General features: G+C 44.4%; 1 protein-coding gene across 1 annotated transcript in view; it reads left to right on the forward strand.

Annotated features, from left to right (window-relative positions):
• SKIL (SKI like proto-oncogene) overlaps positions 1–21182 on the forward strand; it is a 237947-nt gene extending 216765 nt beyond the window's left edge. The window contains exon 7 of the mRNA XM_078666184.1: positions 20396–21182. Coding sequence (XP_078522310.1) covers positions 20396–20551 — 156 coding nt within the window. The 3' untranslated portion in view covers positions 20552–21182. The remainder of the gene's footprint in view (positions 1–20395) is intronic.
• The last annotated feature ends 5914 nt before the right edge of the window (positions 21183–27096 follow it).

The raw sequence follows: 27096 nt of genomic DNA on the forward strand, positions 1-27096 counted from the left end.
TTATTGCTCATTTGGTGATTAAGGACAGGTACAGATTGGGGGGGTCGAGCATTTTTAGGGAGGAAGGGGATCCTCCATAAAGGTTGTCCCGCCAGGGCCCTTTACATTAACGGCCTGTGTTTTTCCGACTCCGCACGGGACCGTTCTACAAAGATTCTTAATTGGGTAGCCTGGTAGTGTCGTGTTAGATCTGGAACCCCTAAGCCACCTTTGAGTGGGGTGCGGTAAGCTTAAATCTCTACAGAAGCGAGGATGCTAGTCTGCCAAGGTTTACCTCGTCTTGAAAGGTACGAAGTTAGTCCGGTAGGGGTTCTGCTGGGAGGGCTTGGAATAAGTACAAAAGGATCATCATTTTTATTGCTGTGAAACTCCATAGCCAGGAAAAGGAGTGGTGCCGCCAGCGGTTAAGGTCAGAGCGCACTTGGCGAAACAGGGCGCAGTAATTAAGAGCCACCGTCATCTGGATCGTGGGGGCGATTTGGAGTCCTAGATAGGAAAGATCTGACGGAGCCCATTGGAGAAGACATTTTTGCTTGAGGGTTCCCATCATATGGTGTTGCAAGGTCAGGCTTAAAGCCTTAGATTTATGGATGTTAATTTTTAAACCGGCTGCCTGGCCGAACGTCTCTAGTTCTTCAAGGAAGGCTAGTAGGGAGGTGGATTGGGTCTCTAGGGTAGCCAGAATGTCATCTGCGTACTGTCTGACTGAGTGGTGATCACTACCGAATTTGATCTCCGCTATCGCTGGGTTGGATAGAACTCTATAGGCCATGAGATCCATGTATAAGACAAAAAGTAACTGCGACTGGGGCCATCCCTACCTGGTGCCCTAGTTATTGGGAAAGAGGTAGACGGATGGCCATTGACCCGGATTGGGGCTGGAGGGCGGTCATAAGCACTGAAGATCCAGCCTCTAAACCTGTCTCCAAGGCCGAAGTGCTCCAGTGTGGCCTTAAGGTACGGCCAATGCACTCTATCAAATGCCTTCTCGGCATCAACCGCCAGGAGCATCCGTTCCTGGCCATGTTTCTGCGCCTTGTCTATGAGGTGGAGAACCCTGCATGTGTGGTCTCCATAATGACGAATCCCGCTTGGTCCGTGTCAATAGGCCTGGGAGGAGTGGGTTAAGACGGGACGCCAAAATACCTGTAAAGGTTTTAAGGTTCACATTTAACAGGGAGATCAGCCTGTCTGATGGGCATTGTGTTTTGTCCTTCCCTGGCTTGGGGATCACCATTATGGATGCCTTCTACATGGAATGAGGAACGTCTGCTGAGCTCCCAAATGTGTTAAAAAGACAGGTAAGATGGGGTACTAGAGTTTGGCAAAAGGTCTTGTAAAAGATGGCTGGGAAGCCGTCCGGGCAATTTAGATACTTGTTGACGGCCGATGCAGGAGATGACTTCTTTAATTTGAATAGGGCGGTCTAAGTCGTCCCTCTGTTCTGGGGTTAGGGCTGTGTGTGCATGTCCTTGAGGTAGGCTGGGATATTTTCCAACGGTAAGGTCTGAGCCTTATAGAATTCCTTGTAGTATTCTCGAAATGTCTCTGCTTTTTGAGGTTCCTCTTTCTGTACCTGGCCCTTGGAGTCCATGACCTCTTGGACTCAGTGCTCTTGTCATTAGACCCTCAATCGGTTGGCCATGAGGCGCCTGCATCTGTCTCCACCTACATAGTATTGGTTTTTAAGGCGGAGTGCCTCATATTCCGCTATGCCAGTGTCCAGACCGGCCAGTTGAGCTCTGGCAGCTGCTGTCTCCAAACTCTGGGGGCTTCAGTTCATTTATGGACGCGTTCAAGTTCTACGACCTGGAGGGAATGATGCTGCCTTTTATCCCGGCGAGTTTTATTTTCAGCCGCCTACATAGCTATTAGTTCCCCCCTAATCGCCACCCTTAGGGCGTTCCACAACGTAGAGGTGGCCATGCCTGGGGTATTGTTTATGGCTATGTAATTGTCAATGGCTTTGGAGATCTGTTTTACATTTTCATAGTATTGTAGGGAGCTATCCCGCGGGTGCCAGGTTCTGGAGTATGGGCTGTATCGAGGGATCCCTATTGTGACTACTACTGCTGCGTGGTCTGACCGGGATCTGGGTTCAATAGTAACTTTCTGCACCTAAGTAGTGAGGTCTGGTGATACCAGGAGGTAGTCCAGCCTGGTATGAGTCCTATACGTAGTCTCTGGTCTGAGCATGAGTGTGCCTCCAGATGTCTGTAAGGCCTGTGCTTTGAAACTATTGTACTCTCCCCCCCCCACCCCCCCCTGCTTTGGAAAGGGCACCTGTCTTGCCAAGTCTTTAAGCCGATCTATCAAGATCATTGTCAAAGACGGGATTGAGGTCTCCCCCACTATGAGTGATCGAGTCTTAGACCCCAGAACCTTCGTCGGAGCCCTCCTGTCACGGTTCGCTTCCTGTGTTCTCGTGTCCACCACCAGGGGGCTGAACTGTGGGACTCTCCAGTGTTCTAATATGCTTCCTGACACTCCCCTGCATGCATATCTTGACTTCCAGCCATTTGGACACTATTTGGGAATAGTATAGTCGGGCACTTACCGCTCTTTGGCATCTAGGCTGTCACCGGGCACGCCGGTTTGCCCTCTCATGAGGCGCGTTCTTAACTTTAAAGGCAGGGACATAGTGGTGTGAGTTTTCCAAGAGCACGGAAACCTGCTATTTCAAGGGAATGTGATCTCTTTTTACCAGGACTTCAACATTATTGTCCAGACTGCCCATATGGAATTCTTGCCAGCTAAGAGACTACTTCAAAAAGCTGAGATAAAAAATGGCCTTCTCTACACTGTAAAACTGAGAATCGTGTATGAGGGCAGAGTTCACAATTTTACTGACGCTAAAGCTGCACTCAAATTTGCCAAAGTCATGTCTGCAAAATCGCCTGGAACTCCCCGCGGGGACAGGAAAATGCCCACCTAGACGACAATGACTAAACCCTAATTTTAAAGCCCAGCTCCTTAACGAGCCGTAATCTCTGAGTGGGGCGTAGCAATGCTCAATATCCAAGTATCCTCGCACTGCTGCCCGTGGGACCACTTGAGGGGTGTAATCCACCATTTCAGCAACCCAGCCAAGAAGAGGCTGGGTGTTCGCAAGGCTCTACCTCGCCCTCTGGGATGAATCCCAAACCTATTGACTTTAGTATGGGGGGGTATTTGGGATGGGGTCTAGATACTTTATCATGTTCGGGGGATGGGGGAGGTGGCGGGTGTTTTCTTACTCCTTTATGATTCCTGGCGTGATTTGTTTTTTAATGTTATAGAGTAGGTCTCTGTCATGTACACACACGCAAAATGTTTGAACACGCATTTAACACATTTGATCACCACTTGCTGTCTCACTGAATCGGCGTTACTTACTGGGATCACTATTGGCCCCACCATCAGCTGGATACTCCACACTACAGTAGTTTAATCCTTTAGAGATATTCATGGCACAATTAAGTCTTAGGTTCCTGACATGGTACATTTGAGGGCTCAATGACCAAAGGAAGGCCTGCCTACTTCATACGTATCTCACCAGATAAATATTTGCTTCCTTCAGGTGCTTCACCTTACACCCTCTACTTCCTCCCTCCTCAAAGCGTGTTGATGTGCAGTAGTGCACTCCTCCAATTTATATTCCAATTATGCCTGGGGCACCGCTATATTCCTACAAAAGGGAATTTCATGGACCCTTACCCAGACAAAGAGTGACACGGAGCGGAGGTGTCTTGGTGGTGGGACAGCTTCATCAACAGTCTATTATTCTGGTCTGCGTGTATGGCCCTAACACGGATAACCCGTCTTCTACAACGAGATATGACACCAGATAGCAAAACTAGACCATGGAGCAATTCTCTGGGGTGGGGACTTTAACATGGTGCTTGATCCCAGGTTGGACAGATTGGGTGCTGCCCGGCACCCCCACCCCAGGGCAGCAGCGCAGCTCCATACCTTGATACAGGACTTCCACTTCGTTGATGTATGGCGACATAATCAAGGGAACTGCAGAGAGGGTACCTGTGGGACACCCGCACATGGCCTGGTCACGCATAGACTACTTGCTTACTACCCGAGATGTACATACCTTGACAATCGCTTCGACTCATCATTCGCAAACACCCCGTACTCCTGGCAATTGCTTTCCCATTGGTAACTGTGTGTGCTTTTACGTGGTTCCAACCTCCAGGCGCACTGTTACCAGGTATTCCGCATCGAAATACACACAGCCATTACAGAATACTTTGCAACCAACGACGGCTTGGTTAGCTCTTAGCTCTTCGCAGACACTTTGGGATGTCTTCAGGATTGTGGTGAGATGGGCTTGCATTGCAAAGCAGGCATGAGTGCTGAGGGTGATTTGATCGAGACTTGTTTAGCTAGAGAGAGACCTGCGCAAGCTCGAAACGTGATACTATAACATGCACTCTCCAGCTACCTTAGCGTCTATACGCGATAAGCCCACGGAGTATGATGTGGAGGTGCACCGTGAGCTCCATTACCTAACCTGCGTGTGTCCCAGGTGCAGCGATACGGGGAGGGTAATAGTGCCAGGAAGACCCTGGCAGACATGCTCTGCACGCCCAGCGCCCAAGATTACATTGCGGAACTCCAAGATGCACAGTCAAAATGTCAAACCTCCCCACTGACCATACGCGCCACAATGTCCTCTTTGTACTACTCTCTTTACCATACTAGCAGAATGATGCGAGAGGAGGACCTAACTGAATCTTTTGGGACAATCCAGCTATTGTGGCTTGACGATGCGTACCATCAATACCCATCAATACCTGGGCTGGCCCTTTAATGAGGAGGAAGTCCTGCAGGTTATCCATAGCCTCCCAAATGACACGGTGTCCTGCCTGGACCACCTGATGGCCTCATTCTATAAAGATTACGCCACTCTGTTGATTTCTCATTTGCTGGCCAGGTATCAGGTGTCTTTATGGTTTAAATGTCTTTATTATGAATTGCATCATAGCAAATAGCATTGGCCCAATAGCCTGTAGGTCACAGGTTGCATTACGTATGTTTATCTAGCTTCCCATAGCTCCCTCCCCAACCTGGACCCTTTCAACCTAGTTCTAACTGGTAACTGTGTCACACTCACCCACCCTGCCAACTCCTGATTCAGGGCCTTGGAGTGGTAATTATAGGTGCCTGAAGTACCTACGCAGTAGGCGTAGGTACTTCAGACAGGTACGTTTGCAGAATTCTGATGTCAAGAGGTTCAGAAATGGTTCCCAAAGCTTGGGGAAAGCTGAGCTTTGATTCAGCAGTGTGAGGGTGACTCGCTCCATTCCCATGATGTACCACAGTCTATGCAGCCAACCTTGGTTTGTCGGGATATGCCCTGTGCCCAAGTGTAACAGTATATTCTGCAGAGATGCCATGAGTGCAAGCCCGATCTGCCTGCCTCCGCAGGATTTTAATGGGAAGGTGAGAGCGTTGGGGAGACCCAGAAGGGTATAGGCAGGAAATCTGACGTTCTGTTTCAAGGTATGCATCAATATAATTAAGAACCCTTGTATAATATGGCGCTAGTTTCAGGCAGTCCCGTAATATGTGTGATAATGTGCGAGGGCAGCCATATTGGCGCCAACAGTCGGGAGATCTGGATGGTCGTACTTGGTGAATTCTGATAGAAGTAAGGTACCAGTATGATATTATCTTTGTCACGGTTTCGATCCAGGTATATTACAGGCTGTCCTCCCATTCCTTCGAGGTCCGCTCCCACCCAATCTCTGACTCCCAGTGGATTTGACCTGAGGATTTTGGTATGTGTGTTCGATGGGCTTATGAGTAAATATAGGTGTGTGAAGAGGCGGTAGTTCATAGTTTGAGAGCAGCCAACGTTCAAAGGGTGTGAGGTATCTGCATATAATGCCAACGCTCGCTTTTAGGAAGTCCTTGTTCTGCACGGAGGGACTTGAATGTAATGGGGCCCTCAGTGTCAAACAGGTGTACGACTGATCTACATCCCGGTTGGTTCCATTGATGGAACTCTGGGCCATTCAGGGCCGGTGTGAAATCAGGATTCCCTACTATGGGAGTCAAGAAGGGAAAGGAAGGAGGTAAGGTCTCTCTGGGACGCTAGTTTTTCCCAGATAGTTATTGCTCGTTTGGTGATTAAGGACAGGTACAGATTGGGGGGGTCGAGCATTTTTAGGGAGGAAGGGGATCCTCCATAAAGGTTGTCCCGCCAGGGCCCTTTACATAACGGCCTGTGTTTTTCCGACTCCGCACGGGACCGTTCTACAAAGATTCTTAATTGGGTAGCCTGGTAGTGTCGTGTTAGATCTGGAACCCCTAAGCCACCTTTGAGTGGGGTGCGGTAAGCTGAAATCTCTACAGAAGCGAGGATGCTAGTCTGCCCAGGTTTACCTCGTCTTGAAAGGTACGAAGTTAGTCCGGTAGGGGTTCTGCTGGGAGGGCTTGGAATAAGTACAAAAGGATCATCATTTTTATTGCTGTGAAACTCCATAGCCAGGAAAAGGAGTGGTGCCGCCAGCGGTTAAGGTCAGAGCGCACTTGGCAAATCAGGGCGCAGTAATTAAGAGCCACCGTCATCTGGATCGTGGGGGCGATTTGGAGTCCTAGATAGGAAAGATGTGACGGAGCCCATTGGAGAGGACATTTTTGCTTGAGGGTTCCCATCATATGGTGTTGCAAGCTCAGGCTTAAAGCCTTAGATTTATGGATGTTAATTTTTAAACCGGCTGCCTGGCCAAACGTCTCTAGTTCTTCAAGGAAGGCTGGTAGGGAGGTGGATTGGGTCTCTAGGTTAGCCAGAATGTCATCTGCGTACTGACTGACTGAGTGGTGATCGCTACCGAATTTGATCTCCGTTATCGCTGGGTTGGATCGAACTCTGTAGGCCATGGGATCCATGTATAAAACAAAAAGTAACTGCGACTGGGGCCATCCCTACCTGGTGCCCTAGTTATTGGGAAAGAGGTAGACGGATGGCCATTGACCCGGATTGGGGCTGGAGGGCGGTCATAAGCACTGATCATCCAGCCTCTAAACCTGTCTCCAAGGCCGAAGTGCTCCAGTGTGGCCTCAAGGTGCGGCCTATGCACTCTATCAAATGCCTTCTCAGCATCAACCGCCAGGAGCATCCGTTCCTGGCCATGTTTCTGCGCCTTGTCTATGAGGTGGAGAACCCTGCATGTGTGGTCTCCATAATGACGAATCCCGCTTGGTCCGTGTCAATAGGCCTGGGAGGAGTGGGTTAAAACGGGACGCCAAAATACCTGTAAAGGTTTTAAGGTTCACATTTAACAGGGAGATCAGCCTGTCTGATGGGCATTGTGTTTTGTTCTTCCCTGGCTTGGGGATCACCATTATGGATGCCATCTACATGGAATGAGGAAGGTCTGTTGAGCTCCCAAATGTGTTAAAAAGACAGGTAAGAAGGGGTACTAGAGTTTGGCAAAAGGTCTTGTAAAAGATGGCTGGGAAGCCGTCCGGGCAATTTAGATACTTGTTGACGGCCGATGCAGGAGATGACTTCTTTAATTTGAATAGGGCGGTCTAAGTCTTCTCTCTGTTCTGGGGTTAGGGCTGTGTGTGCATGTCCTTGAGGTAGGCTGGGATATTTTCCAACGGTAAGGTCTGAGCCTTATAGAATTCCTTGTAGTATTCTCGAAATGTCTCTGCTTTTTGAGGTTCCTCTTTCTGTACCTGGCCCTTGGAGTCCATGACCTCTTGGACTCAGTGCTCTTGTCATTAGACCCTCAATCGGTTGGCCATGAGGCACCTGCATCTGTCTCCACCTATATAGTATTGGTTTTTAAGGCGGAGTGCCTCATATTCCGCTATGCCAGTGTCCAGACCGGCCAATTGAGCTCTGGCAGCTGCTGTCTCCAAACTCTGGGGGCTTCAGTTCATTTATGGACGCGTTCAAGTTCTACGACCTGGAGGGAATGACGCTGCCTTTTATCCCGGCGAGTTTTATTTTCAGCCGCCTACATAGGAATTAGTTCCCCCCTAATCGTCACCTTTAGGGCGTTCCACAACATAGAGGTGGCCATGCCGGGGGTATTGTTTATGGCTATGTAATTGTCAATGGCTTTGGAGATCTGTTTTACATTTTCATGGTGTTGTAGGGGCTATCCCGCGGGTGCCAGGTTCTGGAGTATGGGCTGTATCGAGGGATCCCTATTGTGACTACTGCTGCTGAGTGGGCTGACCGGGATCTGGGTTCAATAGTAACTTTCTGCACCCAAGTAGTGAGGTCTGGTGATACCAGGAGGTAGTCCAGCCTGGTATGAGTCCTATACGTAGTCTCGGGTCTGAGCATGAGTGTGCCTCTAGATGTCTGTAAGGCCTGTGCTTTGAAACTATTGTACTCTTCCCCCCCCCCCCCCTGCTTTGGAAAGGGCACCTGTCTTGCCAAGTCTTTAAGCTGATCTATCAAGATCATTGTCAAAGACGAGATTGAGGTCTCCCCCACTATGAGTGATCGAGTCTGAGACCCCAGAACCTTCGTCGGAGCCCTCCTGTCACGGTACGCTTCCTGTGTTCTCGTGTCCACCACCAGGGGGCTGAACTGTGGGACTCTCCAGTGTTCTAATATGCTTCCTGACACTCCCCTGAATGCATATCCTGACTTCCAGCCATTTGGACACTATTTGGGAATTGACATCCATTCCCAATCCATGCTGGGTTTTGTGAAAGCCAGCCTGCTTAGACTTAAAGCCGGCCTACTCATGCCTGAAACTCCATTACCCAGAATTCCCTGCTCACTGCTTTGGCTCCACCCCTGCAGGCCAAGGATGGGCGGAGGAATTCAGCTCATCTGTGGCTGGCTGCTGCTAGCCTGCTCACACCAGCTGCATGTGATTACTGTGAGCTCTTTTAAGCCCCAGCTCCCTTCAGGCAAAGGTTAGTCATTGAGCTGTTTACTCGTGAGACCAATCCTTCTTTCCAGAGTTCCCTGAGCTTTTGCTATTCTTGTTTCCAGTGTTTCCTGAGCTTTAATTATGCCTTGTTCCTGACCTGCTGCTGTTTTAAACTCTGTTCCTGAATTAGCACTGCCTGCAGTGCTACCCTGACCCCATAACCTTAGTATTCCTTGTTCCTGAACTGCAGCAGTTTCCCTTATACTGAATTAGCACTGTTTGCAGTGCTACCTTGTTTCCTGAGTTCCTGAGCTATAGCTATTCCTTGTGCCTGAACTAGCACTGCCAGCAGTGCTACCTTGACTCCTGAAGCGTTGGTAATTCCTTGTTCCTGAACCTGCACTGTCTGCAGTGCTGCCTTGACTCCTGAGCCTTGGCTCACTTCTTGTTCCTGCCCCAGCACTGCCTTCTATGCTACTTTGTTTTCTTGATTCTTTAACCTGCACTATTCTAGTATACCCCTGTAACCTCCCCTTCTGTATATCCCTCTCCAGTCCCTGCCTTTCTTCCCAATTCCTTGATTCCAGTTCCTAGTTTGCGGTCTTTCTATTTTGCTGTTTTGCTTCTGTTGCCTTGTATGTTTGTTACCTGCTTTCTGCCAAGTGTTCCCTGTGATTTCCTTCCTTTCCTGTTAAGCACTCCTCCTTGCTATCTCCTTGTCTATTGTGCTTGTGTTTAGTTCTACCCCCTTGCTGTTACTGCCTTGCGTGTTCCTGTTTGATCGCCAGGATCCGTGGGCACAGTTGACTACCTAGGTGGTGTTTCTTGTTCACTGTGAGTATTGTCTTTGAGTTACATTTATAACATCACCATAGGTATAAGCTCCACAGACCCTGCCTTTGCATGCATATCCTACATGTGGGTATTTGCAGTCCGTATCTGTAACAGCAACTGTGGGTAAGAAACTTACTGAGCTTCAGTCTTACTGTGTGGAGCTCCTGAGTGCTTTACCCCACACCCCCCTTTCTTGTTAATGTTGTTTCATATATATATCTTGCACATTTGTCCTGGGTGTAGTTATTGCTTTGTGAGTGCCCTTCCTTTCTATGTCTTACCCATTTTGTTGACTTGTACAGGCTTCCCCTTTGGATCCCTCTTTCTCCTCTAACTCCCTGCATGATCCTGGACAGCGCTGTACTCCTCTTCCTGTATAAGTTTTCTGCCCAGTCCTTGCCCAAGTCCCTGACTGTGTTCCCCAAATAGTCCCGGACAGTCCCTGACACCTCTAAAGGAAAGGTTCCTGTTTCTCATTGGGCCCGTACAAGGTGGCAACAGTGACAACGCTGAGACTGATTTGTAGTGAGTAGGCTAACATCCTCCCCTTTATCTCGACCTCTTTGGAGAGCACCTTGCCCATGAAATACCGAGAGATCAGGAGAGCTATTCTTGCGGTTTTGTTCAAGAGGGACGAAAAGTACTGTTAAGGGAAGTGTTTCTAACGGAGTCTGTATTCATCCCTAGGGAGAAGGTGTGTTTCTTGTAATAGGCAAATGTGGGCCCCGGATTGTTCCAGATACGATAAAATGGCACTCCTTTTCAAGGAGTGGTTGAGGCCTTTAACATTCAAGGTAAGGATTGTTAAACCTTCTGACATAGAATAGTGAGAGGGCTATCGCTACTTGAGTCATTTTTAGACTTCCAAGCGAATGTATGGGCAGGTGAATAGTCAAGTCTGGCGTTAGGGGTGGCAACGTCAGGATTTTGTATAGGTATTACACCGGTCCAACCAACGAAAAACAATGAATTGTCCAAATTAATGGCTGGAAACAATATTGAATTGAGTAAATCAAAGTCCAATCCCTGTGGGTCCATGAAGTGTTCTCGAATTGGGGTCATAGAAGCCTCCCTCTGCCCTGCCTAGAACCAAAAGCATTGTAGTTAGATAAGGGTGGCTATAGAAGAGGAGTATCAAATTTCGGGGAAATTGCTGGCTATGAACTTTAGTGCTCAACATGTACGTTAGGGAGAAGCTGGTCTTGAAGAGTCCTGGGACAGAGTCAATAACAGTTTGTTTCTCTCTAGCTACGGTTTCAGGGTCCGATCTGTGCTCAACAGGGAATGAATGCTCTTGTGTTTCTCTGTCCTTGACTGCCCCTCGTGTCGGGCTCTTGTTCATCCCCCTGCGTGGGTTCAAGAGGTGTGTCTACCAAGTCCAAAATTCGGCGAGCCTCTTCCAATGGTCTGATTTGGTGCAGTTTCCCTTTATGACAAAAGATTAGGCGGAAGGAGTGCCCCAGTTATATTGTACTCCCGCTGCTCGGAGATGTGTAGTGATTGGGCGGAAGGCTTTGCGCTTTTGAAGGGTCATGGCTGCTAGGTCTTGATATAGGACTGGGTGGCAGCCCTAGAACTGCAGTGGGTCCTTCTCTCTCGCGCGTTGGAGGATACGTTCCTTCAGGGGAAGTCATACATACAGTTACGTTTAGGGTCTACTCAATTTGTTCTGTCTAACTTAATATCCTCCATTGAGGGGGCCTCCAGGATAGATCTAAAGAGTTCCTTTACAAAAATAAAGCTGTCTGATCCCTCTGCTCCAGATGGTATGCCTCTTATGCAAATGTAGTTTCGGCGTGATCTATTCTCGAAGTTTTCTGTGTGTGCTTGGAGGTCCAAGTGCTGATCTATGAGGCAGAGAATTTCTTGTTGGAATTGTTCTATCTCCTCCTCCCTGCTTGTCTCATGGCCTTCCAGTGTGTAGGACCTTTCCCCCAGTCCGTCCAGGTCCTGCCGGGTGTCCTTGAGCTCCTGTGTGAGCTCCTTTGTGAGAGACTGAAGGTCTTTGCGCACTGCTGCAAACAGCGACTCCAGATTGGGACAGGTGACTGGTTCATGTGACGCACCCGTACTGGCGGGCCCCTCTGCAGATGCTATTGGTGTGGCGTTATTCGACTGGATCCCTGTAGTTTTGAGAAGCATGTCTTTGAGGGTGCAATCCATCTTTCCTTTCGCAGACACCATGCTGGGAGGTGAGCTGTACTCCAAGGGCCGGCCACATAACAGTATTGTCGGGAATTCAGAGGACCCTTTAGGAGTGAAACTGTCGTTCCCGGGGGTCGAGTGAGGACTTCCAATTGGATTCGGCTCCTCGACCTCGGTGATTGCCCAAGACAGGCCGTGTTGTGAGCCCTCTCTGGCTCGTTAGTTGATGGGTCTGCAGCAGTCGGCGCTATAGGATCGGCATGCACGGAGCCCGCATAGGAACCTTTTTCTCCAGGGGTTGTGTATCTCCTGTTGTTCCGTCCCGGATGGGACTGATAGGTTCGGAAGGATGGGAAGGCCGTGTATGCAGTGGTGAAGTGGGTTGATGGCCAAACTGGGCGTTCCTCTTGTGCGACGTCCGCTGCTGGGCCCCCCCGGTTGTCAGAAGGCAGGGGGGCAGTGCCCCCTCCCTCTGTAAGCCCTTTAAGGAGGCACTGTTTCTGGGGGGCTGGGTGTCCAGCTGACTGCAGGTTACAAATTGATAGGGGGGGGGGGGCGAATTGTGCCCAGTCTTTTAGGGAATCTCCAATCCCAACATGGCGGTGGACGGCATGGTCCGTGCAAGGGTAGATCTTTGTGTGGGGCACCCGGGCTTTTGTATCCCAGTTAACAGGAGGCTCTGTATCCCTGGGGAATACTGAAGCACTGCTGGGTCAGCAAGCGAGTATCCCCGAGGCCTGCCATGAGTGAGCGGTGCTCCCTCCCTTCGCTTGGTGAAGTACGTGCTGGCGCTCTGTCCCATCTATCTCCTGACCCCTCTATCTCTGTTCGAGGAGGCTCTTCCGTGGCCTCTGGGCGCTTCCCACCGTGCCTGGGGTGGTGTCACGTCCCCCCACCCCGGTAACGTTCTCACCATCACTCAGTCAGTGGCCTGCAGCCTTGCGTGCCCCGCTGGTATCACTGGGCCAGCTCCTCTGGGGGGCGCCCGCACTCTCCTCCTGTCCGCCAGGCAGGATCGTCCTGCAGTGTTCCGGAGGCACGTGGATGAACCAGATGCGACCGCCGACTCCTTCCCCGCTCCAGAGGGTCCCAGGTCTTTTCCAGGGTGCTCCTTCTGCTTCCCACCAGGGTGCACTGTGACCAGATTTCTCCGCTGGCCGCCGTCAGGCCTGCGTGGCTAGGGTTCCTCACGGGCCGCCGATACTGCTCCTCAGGTGCCGACGTGCAGCGACGTACTCCAGACACCGCCCGGCAGCATCTCAGCTTGACCTTACCGGGAGGAGAGGGCGTGCAGGGTGCGCCAGATTGCTGCCGCTAGCTTCAGGCCAGCAGACGCGCACCGCAGCCATCTATGTATAGGGCTCAGTGCTCTCTGTATCGCCGAACCGCGGGACCGGGGCAGCATCCACTGACCGCTGCCAGGGCCCTGGAACACCCCCTTTACAGAGAAGCAGGGTGCTCCGATGACATTCCACTATGGATAGTGCTATTATGGGTGGATGGGCCTGCTGCGGGGAGCGGAGAGACTCAGACACGTTTCACCCATCCGCCATCTTAGCCACCCCCCTATCAGATGCCTTTAGAGGACCATGAATTGCCCCCTCACCTAGAGAAGCAGTAATTATATCTATATTAAAGCCCAATAAACCGCCGCACCTGTGTGACTCATACCGAAATCTGTCAGTGATTTAATGTGGACAACAAAAATATTGGCTATACTTATCACTATCCGTGTCCGGCCCCTCTTACCAGACATAATTGGCCTGGATCAATTGGGCTTTGTTCCAGATCGATCTACGGCACATAATCACTGAACGCTTTTTGTGACTATGCAAAGTGTGGTACCTGGCTTGGTGCTGATTGCCGCCCTCCTGGACGCCACTGACGTGTTTGAGTCACTGGAGTGGTCTTTTCTCTTCAACCTCCTCTGGCGGCTTGGCTTCAATTCCCACTTCATTTGCCTCATGAGTCTGTTATATACCCCTCAGCCCGCAAGACTACGCCTAAATGGATTGACATCAGCCCAATTTTTGATTACGCGAGGCACCAGTCAGGGATGTTTCTTATCCCCTATATTATTTGCAATGGTTATGGATCCCCTGGCAGCCCGGTTGCGACAACATCATGCACACAGAGGGCCTCATTTTAGATCTCGTAGAGTATTAGTTTCGATGTATGCAGACGATGTGGCACTCTACGTTCAGGAGCCCCATTCCAACATAGATACGGTTATACACTTCGAGGGACTTTCGGGGATCACAATTATCTAGGCTAAATCCATATCTTCCCCCTTACGGATACCACACCACAGTTCAACACAGAATTCTCACTGACATGGGCGATGGAACCGGTGAGATATCTGGGAATATGGCTCAGCCGAGATGGAGGAGGAACTGTGGAGTGCATACTATGGTATTACCTGGCTGCAGGACAGAATTCAAATATAGAACCGCTTTGCTTTATCTCTATCAGGAAGGTTGGCAATAGCGAAAATGGTAGTTTTACCCAAATTTCTATACCTTTTCGTCAATTTGCCACAGCCTTCCCATTTCTTACACCAACTAAGATCACTACTAATCTCGCTCACTTGAGTTGGGAAGCAGCCCAGGATAGTGTGGGAGATCCTTACCCTACATCTGCGCCAGGGAAGACTCAATGCCCCTGATCTAGCACTATATGCATTGTGTGCCCAGGCCCAATATGTTCACTTCTGATTATACCCCATCAAATTTCAACCACACGTGGCTGTAGAGGCTGATCAGACCCACCCTACACCCCTGTCAATGGCATACCACCCTGTAACAAGGTCGGGAAGGGTGGCCGGGAGGACTGGTGGACACCTGATGGTATTTCCCCTTCTACTCTACAGACTGGAAGAACGAGGGATGCATGGGAGCTTCAGGAGGAGGAGAGCGAAGAAGCGTCCTCGGGCTCCTTTAAGTGGGCGTATTGCAGCGAAGAGGAATCCCCGCCTCCTGATGACGTCTCCTCTCCCGGATGGATGAATACGGGGGAAGTCCTCTACACGGCGTGTGACGACACCGGGACAGGAAGGACCGGCGCAGGCGAGGCGAGGAGAACGGAGACGCGAGCTGAGGACAGAGAAACCGAAGGGACCAACTGTGGAGGAAAGCCAGGAGGCCAACGTTTTCACGCTCCGCCGTGCCATACTCCCGAGGGAGGAGTATGGCTTAGCCAGGTACGCCGGCGTTTGGCGGGCTGGTTGGGGAAGGGTCCCCCTGTTGCTAGCGTAAAAGATTCTTAAGTCTGTGCGCGTCTGACCACAACTTTTCCCCCCCCTCTTTCCACTACCCGTACCTGCTACCCTGTTTCCCGTACCCCTGTACCTCACACGTATCCTCCCTCCTCAGAGCACGTTAGTTAGTACGGGTGTCCCTGCACAAACACCGGGTTCCTTTTGGGCAAACGCGATAAGGACAGTAGTAGCTAACGGCGTCCCTCTCTCCTTCTTCTCTTTCCATGACCGGAGTCCTGAGACCTCACGGCGGTGAGAGACGATCCAGGAGGGAGACCAGTAACCCGGGACACTAGAAAGACCAAGAAGACCAACAACACGGATAACTCAGTGTTTGCGAGGGAGAGACTTACGTATAGAACACGTCGTACCATAAAAATAAAACCCAGTTTAAAGAAGTACACTGGTCAGCCTCTTACTGCTGTAACCCCTGTTCCGATACCGGAAACTGCTCCTAGTACCCCTCCCACGCTTACACACCCGTATATGCAGACGCCCTTGACGGCTACAACAGTGGACTGTGTGGAAGGAGCTTGGGACGGAATGAGATGCTGAGCTAAGCTTCCATGTTTGTTTGCCCCATCCATCCCAGATTAAGAGTGGTAGCCCTTCAGACTTTATCCCGGCCAGAATCATGTTGGTGGTAGGGAATACTCTGAGCCCATGGCTCCAGTGCCTCATGAATCTCTCATTGATGGAAGGTCAGGGTCCTGGGGAATGGAAAAAAGCACTGGTTAGACCTATCAGGAAAAATTCTACTATTCCCTGGACTGACATGTCTAATCTCAGACCCATATCCTTGCTTCCTTTTATGGGTAAACTTATAGAGAAACACGTAAATAAGCACTTATCAAATTATATTGAACAGGATGGCAGGCTAGATTGCTCCCAATTTGATTTTAGATCAAAACATAGTACCGAGTCTGCTCTATTATCGGTAACAGATGACCTTCATATGTACCAGGACAGAGGGCACTCTGTTATCCTGGTACTATTAGACCTGTCGGCAGCGTTCAACACAATATCTCATGAGATCTTAATCGAACGACTGACCAAGATCGGCATTGAGAGTACAGCACTGACCTGGTTAAAGAGTTTTTTATCTAACCGTAGCCAAGCTGTTAGCATGGGCTCATTTCGATCGGCAGAGACTGAGATCACCAAGGGGGTGCCACAGGGCTCTTGTTTGAGCCCTACTCTTTTTAATATCTACGTGGCCCCCCTGGCTAGAATTTTGAGAGAGTTTGGGTTCATCCCGGTTTCTTACGCGGATGATACTCAGCTCCTGTTTTCTTTCAAGAGTCTCTCCGACGAAGTGAGGACGTCCTTCTCCGAGGGCATGAAAGCTGTGGCTAAGTGGATGTCATCTAGCTATCTCCAATGCAACGTAAACAAGAAGGAAGTCATGCTTTTCGGGGAGGCTAGGATCATGTGGACACCAGACTGGTGGCCGCACGATCTTGGTCTTGTGCCAGAACCCAAACAGGTTGTAAAAAATCTAGGGGTACGCCTTGACCGTGAGCTCTCCCTTAAACAACATGGCAACTGGGTGGTGGGTCTATGCTTCCATGTTATTGTTCTTTTACGAAAAGTCTTTCCTATGTTGCCGGACTCTACCAGAAAAACCTGGGTGCAGGCTCTAGTATTGAGCCGTTTGGATTATTGTAACGGACTCTTGCTGTCAGCCAATGAGGGTGTACTAGCAAAACTCCAGGTGGTGCAAAACACTGCAGCGAGGCTGGTATTAAATGCCCCACCCAGATCACCATCTAAACCCCTCCTGGTCAAACTACATTGGCTCTCAGTCCGTAACAGGGTTAATTTTAAAATATGTTGCCTAATTCATAAGAGCCTAAATGGACTTGGGCCATCTTACTGGAGACACAAATTTACCCCGTACAACCCTACTCGGTCTCTGAGGTCAAGTAGCCAACTTATACTGAGAGTGCCAGCCGCGAAGAAGGCTAGACAAGGCGGCAAGGCTTTGTCCGTCGTCGGACCCACTTTGTGGAATAAGCTCCCTCTCGCGCTTAGGCAATGCTCAGAACATCTAAGTTTTAGGAAAAAACTTAAAACGTTTCTGTTTCAGACCTAATTTATTTATCTTCTGATTATGTTGAACTGTCTGCCTACAACGTGTTTCTGGCCTACTCTGTCTGCTTTTTTTCTGTGCGCAGAGATACTCCGTATGGAGTCGATTCAAGCGTCTTACAAACCCGCAAATAAATAAAATAAATAAATACACTAACAATCCACTGATAACAGCCCTGCTAGACTCCAGTGCTAAGCACCCAAGCGAAACCTGCATACATTTACAGACCTGTACTCAGAGGGCCACTTCTTGCTCCCTCCTGACACCTATCAGCGGATGGCTATGGATGTTCTTCTATACCAACAGCTGCGAGCCACCTGCAAAGCATTACACAATACATTTCCTGAATCCCCTCCCACTCTAGATGCCCTAGAACATATACAAATTAATGCAACCCACCATAAGCGGATTACATGATTGTACAACATCATGCAGGAAAGGCACAGGTGTGCAACCCAGGGGCTTGCACCCAGTGGATAGTAGACACCATCCCACCCATAATGACAGAACAGTGGGCGTACTGTTGCGGACAAACCTTGGCTCTCTCGCCCAACTATTTCTACACAGAATATACTGCATACCTATACAGTTGCACCACATCGGTTTGAGAGACGGGGCAAATTGTGTGCGCTTTTTCGACACCTCGGGCCTCCTTTATACACCTTGCTTGGGAATACCCCAAAGTTGTAGAGTATTGAAGAGCAGTGCATCACACCTTTCAACAAACTACTGGCCACCCTTCAACACTGACACCAGCAGTTAGCCTCCGGGGATACGTTAAAGAGGAACCACCGGAATACAGATGTTTACTCGCCATGCTTCTATTATGGCCAAGCGACAGGTACCTAAACACTGGGGAGGGAGAGCCGCACCATGACTTGAACACTTTCCACATGATGCAACCTCTTGCCATGAACAATTGGCAGTCTATTGGTAACTGATGCCATACGCGACCTGGCCCAGGGAGATATGGGAGCCACTCCTGTCACATCTAAGATCGAGGGAGGACTCTACATCCAGGCGGCAACCTGACAACACTATGGGAACGCAGTAACAGAGAAGCTCGAGTGTAGCAGGGAGATACGGGGGTATATGGGGTCTTGTTATGTGAGCCCTGATATGTGTTTAATAGCAATACCTACTGGAAGTAACTTTTATAGATGTATATCGAACCTGTGAATGTCCAAAATTGCAACATTGGATGTGGGACTCTAATGAAATAAATATTCACTGTGCACCTGATTCCCATCCCCCTCTGTCCTCCCTCACCCCCCTCCTCTCCCCCCCTAACCCCCCTCCTCTCCCAAACATTTGGCCTGTTAGTGTTCGAAGCAATCAAGGTTCAGGTCTTAGAGCTTTCTTATATTGTTCTTGGCCCATAATAGGAATGTTTTCTTGGTTTGGTTGAACTTCATATAAATAAGTGCTGCAACAATGTGTTAATTAGTGTGTGTTCATGACAAAGGAGGAATTGTTCTATCCACCCTCTTTGACCTATTTATAAATATATAACTTCTGCTATACTGTCCAGGCGAAAACCCTTTCCAAAGTCCATCAGTTGGCAGTACTAACACTATCCAATTCAAATTCTCACCTTTTGAATGCATGAGCTGAGCAATACACACTTGAATAAGGACATATTAACTTTTGTAACTATACGCGACTTCATGTGTAACATTTTAGTAATTTGTTTAGATTAATAACAATTGAAGGTAATAATGTGTTGAAAAATAGAATATTGAGTGTACTGATGACAGCATTTTGGGAACTTATTACACCTGCTAGTAGTGGGAAAATGCATTAGATGAAACTGTCCAGAACAGCTAATCATCTCTTGGAAAGATAGTGGTCATGTATTCTTTATATGTTTAATGTACTACGACAATTGATGTGGAGTGCAGAGGAACAGGAGAGCAGAAACATTAGGAATAGTCTAGGATTATCACTAACAGTTTATGTAATATCAATGAGATAGATTCATACCTGTAATGCTGGAATGTTGTCATTGTTTTTTTCTTGCAAACTGAATAACAGATAGAAATTTCAAATATGGAAATGGTGGCGTTGGTTAGGGTTACTACTAAAGATGAAATGATACCGCTCATTCCGTAACATTTGTCATTTTCAATTAAAATTTTGATGCAAAACTGATATCGGGACTGGGTGAATTTTCCAGTCTCTGTGAAATGCTAGTAAGCATTTTTGATGTAGCAATTTCCAAGTGAGCTTTAAACCTTGAATCCAACCATTTATTTAATGGTTTAATTTTAATATGAAAGTGCCTTCGATACTGTGCATTCTTTGCTAGGTTGGCTACGTTCGCACAATCACAGATTTATAAATGCCCTCTACCAGTACTACATTTAAGTGGGAACTATGTACAGTCAACATGAACAGACTATTTCCAGAGTAAAAAACACAATTTCTGCTTTTAAACTGATATCCTTGTTTTTGTTCAGACAAATAAAAAAACCTCAATGAGTGTGAAAATGTGGTATTCTGCATATCATTTTTCTTTCCTCTCATATTCTCTTATTTCCATTTTTTTATTTGTGAACAAAAGAGGACTTACTCTGTATCAAGTATATCTTTACAGTCCTCCGTGATATCTAACTGAATTGATTTTTTTGTAGAAACTGTATCATCATCTGTTCTTGTCTACATGTGCCTCTTTCAGATCACAATAAAAAAATGTATACCCATGGATCTTAGTCACTGTGTATATTCCAGACTATTCACTTTCATTTGTTCGCCCAGTCACCATATTGAACTACCATGGCATCATATTAGTAAATATTAATATGCACATAATTGCTTTAAAATTTGTTCACGGGTGCAACTTCTATTTATGTCCTTACTCATGAATATAATGTTTGATTAGAATCTAAGAACCATATGGTCCATTGATGTTTAGCTATCCTGAATAACCGGAAAATGGTGCTCATTAGACCAAGATTATTTTTTCTGCTTATGGTTCTGTTGTATTTTTGTCATGTTAGTAATCCCCATAGTATTGTTTTGAATTTTCACTGTGGTTTAAAGAATTAACATTGTAGATACCAGTATAATTTTTTGAATTGGTATTACGGGTACATTTAATAACTTTGAGATTGCTTGCCGCTCCATTTTCTATATCACTAAAACTGTTGCTATACCACACTATTCAAATTAAAATAACTGATATTGTCGCTCTTCTAGTCTAAATGATGATATGTCTCTTTGCAGTTGATCGAGCTCCGGCAAAGATTGGATAAAGCAGAAAAGGATAGGCGAGAATTGCAGGATGAACTTAGACAAGAACGTGAAGGAAGACAAAAATTGGAGATGATGATAAAGGAACTACAGCAACAGATTTTGAATTCAACAAATAATGTTAATTAGAAGCAATCAATGGTGAACTTCATACTTAAAAGGGGTTTCTGTTGCCAAACTGTTGATAATGGGGGCAAGAAAAAGGAAAGACAACCAAATTGATGTTTTTCTATTCCCTAAGCCCTAATGCAAATCTAAAAACAAATGTTAATGTAAATTTTTTCATTTATGCCTGCAAGATGTAAATTATTTATGCAGTTTTTGTTTCTATGAGACAACTATAGTATGTTTAGCTCATTATTTGTTTAGCAATTTGTTTAAACCTCTTACTGTTGTCTTACAGTTGCAGTTACTAAAAGGATTTATTTTGTCTGGCCTTTTTTCTATTCCTGATTTCTAAAAAAACAAACAAAAAATAACAGATAATTATAATAACTTAAACTATTCAGATCATACTTGTTCAGAAATCTGTTTAAATCTTCTCCGGTCTTAATGTTGCAGCTACTAAAAAGATGTATTTTCTCTAATCCATTTTGTGTTGTTTACTCCTAGAAAACTTTGTTCTAATTATTTTCATTAATGTCATCACTCACTTTCCCTCATTACTGAAGAATTGTGGGAAGTTTGGTAGCTGATAGATTCTGAAAGGCTTTATGCCTTTCGAATTTAAACTGTCTTCCGCCCTCTTAAAAAAACAAAATAGCTCACCGATGAGCAAATTGATGTTTCTGAAACTAATTTTCACCTGTAAGACTATTTTAAAAAGAAGTGGGAAATAATCATTACCGCACCAAAACATTTTAAAACGTTGCTTTTTAGCGTTATTGAAGGAAAATGTGTGTGTGTGTGTATGTGTGTATATATATATATATATATATATATATATATATATATATATATACACACACACACACATACATATATATATATACACACACACATATATGCGTATATATACACACACATATATATAAATACACACACACATATATATTTATATATATATATATATGTGTGTGTGTGTGTTCTCTTTACATACTTCATTTCATTGTTTCTTCAACCTCATCCGTGACACAAGCTAACTAGACACTGACTGAGTTTCTTTGGGTTCTGCAAAACTAAGCTAAACTAGTGAGTTTACTTACCTCATTTGTGGATTGAGGTTCTTTCTTTTTACATGATAACATGCACGGTTTTCCTAAAAACTGTTAATAGGTTATACTTTCAAGTGAATTTAATTTGAAAGCTACATCAAATTTCAGCAGTAGATTATTTTCCAATTGATATCCGCATAGGAAAGGACTAAAAAGTTTATTTAAATTCTGTACATTTCAATAATTGTTTAATGTCAGATATTTGACTACATGCCATTAGAAAAAATGTACATATACCAGAAGTATTTTATCTACTTCACTGTTTAGCATAGTTGCAGTTGCTACTTGTTTTTGTACCATGGGTGCCTAAATCCCTTTTTTCCTTTCTAAGCTGCTATTAATCAATGGGCAAAGCCCCTTTGGAAAAATTTGATAAAACATTTCTTCTCTATGGGGGAGAACGTTTGCATTTAGACTCAGGTTAAATTTTAGTTCTGATATTTAGCTAAATGTATTGTAATTGGCAGTTTCATGGGTGATTTCAATTTCTTGCTGATATCTTTTTGAGCACATTTGAGTCTGGGGTTTTATTTCAGACAATTGTCTCGGAGTATGAGCAGAGCTTATTGATTTGCACTTAATACCTCTCTTTTGAATGTTTTACATCGCACACTTCTCTTACATTAACATTTTATCACTTTGTGTTAGTAAATCTGAAGAGCCTTGGGCATCCAGTACACAGCAGTTGAAGTGTATGTTAACTGTGCCTAATTTACAGGTGTATAGTGGCTGCATTCTCACATTTCCATAAATGATTTTGCTCGCATGTTCTACCTAGTTATCACTCAAATGTTGTGGCTAAAATCAAACTGCTTTAAGCTTCCAGGAGAGCAGTGCCAAGTATGTCCATATCTTCAACAGTCTGTTTCATTACACAAAGGTATTGGTGCAAAGTGTAGTCACTTTTGTTTCAGTTGACCTATGTTTGTACATCTTCAAAATGGACTCTCGAAGTGAGCAACACATGGAGTATTTGAAACTTAATTCCAAAACTGCTTTCAGTACAACATATGGAATAACATAGTGTCTTTTGTGTCTTCAGGACCTATGCACGATGCCTGATCATTTCTACATTTGATTGAGATTCCACAGAAATTGCCAAAGCTCATTAAAATACTTATACATCCCTATTATGTAAATAGAAAGAACAACCCTATTTTACTTCCAACCTTACTTAATTATAAAAATAACGACTATGCAGTCCAAAAGTTTGTAGGACAAAGCTTATCAAAATATACACTTGTCAACAAAAAAAAAAATCAGTCAGCTGCCATCTTCTAAATCTGACCTGTCTTCCCCTTTGAGAATCTGGATTTAGCGCACTTAAATGGGAAACTGTGTGTTGAATTATATATATTTGTGTGTGTAAACCTTTCAGAATAGCTACTAATTCATTATGCCTGACTGCTAGGTTTCCCCTTTTTAAGTGCACAGTACTTCAAAAATATGCATGCATTAATTTTGCGATTAAGATTACTGCAAACAAGTTGGAAACAAAATCACAGCATCATAACAAAAAACATCTTTGTTTAACTTGGAATTGTCCCTTTTTCAAATGGTTATAGAGCTATTTTCTAAGTAAAGTTATTGAAATAGAATACTTTGTTCTAAAATCACATGCTCTTTATGCTGCTGGACTGCGTCAGTCCCTCAAATGGGTTAGCCCTTTAAGATTCCTCAAGCTTAAAAAATGTTAATTTATTACTGACTTATCAAAGGTCCATTTTGGGTCTGACTACTTTAAATGTAATTTTTGTAAATATATCACACCTGTAAAACTTCACTTGTTTTAAATTATATTATAATCACGTTATCTTTGCATTGAATATATATATATATATTTATTTATTTCAGGTTGTTTATAAGATCAGATTCTCCTTGCCTACTGTTTAGTCTTACTTTTATAAATCAGAGTTCTAAAATATACATTTAAGATACCATAGTTATATTTGTCATTGTTGTGTAATAGTTTTTTAGTAACTGTAAATACTGTAAAGTTTGAAATGAAAATATTATGTTGGGCTGTGCCATTGTTCTAGTTCTGACTCATTTAACAGTCTAACCCCATTTAAATAGCTTGAATAGATATTCAGTATTTGCATAAACATTTACAACCTCTTGTAAAAAAAAAAGAAAAGAAATTATATATATATTGTATCCTGTCAGTATGAGCGTTGTGTTTTAGCTTACTTAGCATGCTTATTTTGTATGTTAGTAAACGTGAAACATTTTGTTTTGCCTTAGAATTTTGTCTGCAGTTCTATACAAGCATATTTTTCCTAAACTTTGTTAATGTTAATATTTTATAGACATTATTACAATATTTTCCATTTGAAAAGAGCATACAGGGTTGCTTAGTAAGGATGGTGCTTTATAGCATAAAGCAAACTGTATTTTTAAACCTATTCTGTGGGATACATTTCAAACTCGCAACACAAGACGTGTCCCAGTAGATCATTTGCAGTAATTAACTGCTCTTACAGCACCGTCTGTCTCAGATAGTATGCTACCATATAATGACTGAAAAAGATTTGTTTAAAAAATCTGATGTAGGAAAATGGGTTTTGGTTTTTGTCTGTTCAAGCAGATCTCCAAGCATATGAATTTATCAGCCATGGGCATGATGGTTAACAATTACTAAACATTTTTTTATTGCATACTTAAAATAGCGGTTTATATGTAGAGTTGTAAAAAAGGGAATATTCCAATAATGCTTCAACATAGACAGATTGAAACATGCATATGGAATGAATTATATTTTGAAACAAACAACGGATTATCACCTGTTCCTAACTTTACTTTAAAAAACAAAAAAACTTTTCGTCTATTGATTTTTGAAGCTTGGAATGGTCCAACCTAATTTTACTTTCTTCTTTGAATTAAGCCAGTGAAAAAATGTGTGGAAAAAGAAAACCGGGCTCCTTCATTAAGCAATACCTTTATTTTCCATCTTAACTGGTCTTATATTTTTAATATTCAGTGAAATTTAATTGTTTTGTATTTTCTGCACTTAGTCTACAAGAAGGGAAGATGACTCATACTTTTTGATTTAGTAGACATGACTAAAATGCATTTCAATTTGTGCTTATAGTTATTGTAATTTAATTGTCTTGTATATAAGCCATCAGTAGTAAATCAAATAATTTCTGTACAGTATTGCAGATTTACAGTTCTGGTTGCTTCTTTTTTTTCCTTTGTCATGCTATATTCTTCAGTGCACTTTTGGCAAGTATAGTAGTTCAGTATTATTCAGTGAAATGTTTTTGTTGCATTCAGATTCTCACTTTTAAAAACCTACAATTTATAAGGAAACATTTTTTCTTGTGTATGTTTTCCCAAAGGATTGTCATTAGTTTCATAGTCAGTCTTCTTAAAGGTCTTTCAACATTATAACACTTTGATTTTCCATGCCCCAATGGCTTTCTGACATTAACTTATCTAAATACATGCACTCACTTTTCTAAGACCATATACTTAGTTGCCTTTTTCTATCATTGTTGGTTTGCATCACACTAAGGATCTGATTTATTTCTGCCCTTTTATCTCTTTTGTTAAACGGCCAGTTCAAGTACAGAGATGTCAAGGCGTTGGTCATATGAAATAGCTGGTGACATTGGTGGGGCAGAAAGTACTCTATTTTCACTCTTAAAAGCAGAACCGGGAATAGAAAATGGTCATTGATACTTTTACCAGCATTTAATCATTTCCATCCTCCTTTGGAGCAAGGGCATCATCAAAAGATTTGCATACTTAGAACTTATTGAATTTTTTTTTCTACGCCATTAATCTTCAATTGCGAAGAAATTGGCAGTTAAGTGCATTTTTTCTAACTGTTCAAATTAATTATATTTCTTGCAAAATATTCCTTTTATTACGAGTCAAACGCCTGCTATACCACAATAAGCAAATTAATGCATCATCACATACTATTCATTTGTATGAAAGATAGTAGTTATGATCTAATCCATGTATTAACGATTAATTAAAACTATTTAGTTTGTTTCATCAGTGTATTCAACAATAGTAGATGTTTACCATCTATTAAATAACATGGCATTCTTTATCCTATTAAAGTTAATGTTACTAAACCTTGAGGGAGTACTCGGTTAATCAGATGAAGTCTGTTTTTCTTTCTGACGAAAGCAATATGAAAGGCAAACTAGTGTGTTGCTAATTATCTCTTTTTGAAAAAATACTTTTAATATTGTTAATTCTTCTGCCATTTAATATTGTCTTCCAACACTGGAAGGCAGCAGTACCTCAGTTGTACCAAATAATGCCCTATTAACCTCATGACGTCATTGCTTATAAGTGCAGTTTTAATCTGTGTTGCACCCTTCTAGTATGATCAAAATTGCAACAATCTTACTTAAGCAATGATAAACTTCCTTGGTGTGTGATCCGTGATTTGTAGAATCCAGATGTGTTATACAGCCAGCATCCTGCTGCCACAAATCTATATTCCCTCCAAGTGAATGTGCCTTTATTGATAGAGTGCCTGAGAATGACATCCTGTTAAAATTGTGCACCTGTTTTATTTAAAGTATATGTCAGCTGGGTATAACGTGTTCCCAGTTAGAATTTGTCACATATTTATTTACCACTTTCAAAAGGCACCAAATATTTCCTTCCAGATTTAGTTGGAAACTTACTTAGCGTAAGGTAGATACACTGCATGCAGGGCTACATTTCATGTTCTCGGGAACCTGGTATTCTGTAGCTGAAAAAACGGTTTTGTTTGCACCAAGCAACACATCAAAGTAACATTACACGTAAAAGCCCTTCTGTTTCTCTATAAACCATGTTCCATCATGGCACTGGTTTTAAACTTTGATTACAACAAATGACATCCTTCAAACTGCCAAAGTTGATTAATGTAATATCTGGCAATGTTCCTGCATTTCTCTAAATACTGCAGGGTTTTGCAATGATTCTTTAAGATTTTTCTCATTTTAGCAGCAGCTCAGCTTTATATTTAGTTATAATCCTATTTTTCGATTTGAAGTGCACCAATTCAGTGAGAATTAGAAAGGGTCTCTATTCCATGTGCATTATCCTTTGTAGTCTTGGTGATGGCAGTATTTTATGCTCTCATATCCATTCTTTTAATCTCCTTTTTCTAGTCCTCTCCTGTGAGTCTTTTTTAGTTCTAAATATTTTTCCATCAGGTCAGTTTCTCATTCTGGATGTAGCCTCACTGCATACCAGTCCCTTAAAGTGGCATCCACATCCCACTATCAGATTAATTTATGAAGCTTGCCATTCCCCCAAGCTTGTGTAAGATACAGCCACAGTTTATTAAACTGCACATTGCTTTGAGGGTTTTGGTGCACTAGGGACTACCATAGCAAGAACCCTTCACTCTAAGCCCAAATGATCTTACTCACTAATATTTTAAGTCCGCTCATCTTTGTCCAAGGACAAGATTGCGAGATAGTGTTCTGTTTATTACATTATTTT

The sequence above is a fragment of the Lissotriton helveticus genome, chromosome 11 (genome assembly GCF_964261635.1).
Source record: "Lissotriton helveticus chromosome 11, aLisHel1.1, whole genome shotgun sequence".
NCBI classification, from domain to species: Eukaryota; Metazoa; Chordata; class Amphibia; order Caudata; family Salamandridae; genus Lissotriton; species Lissotriton helveticus.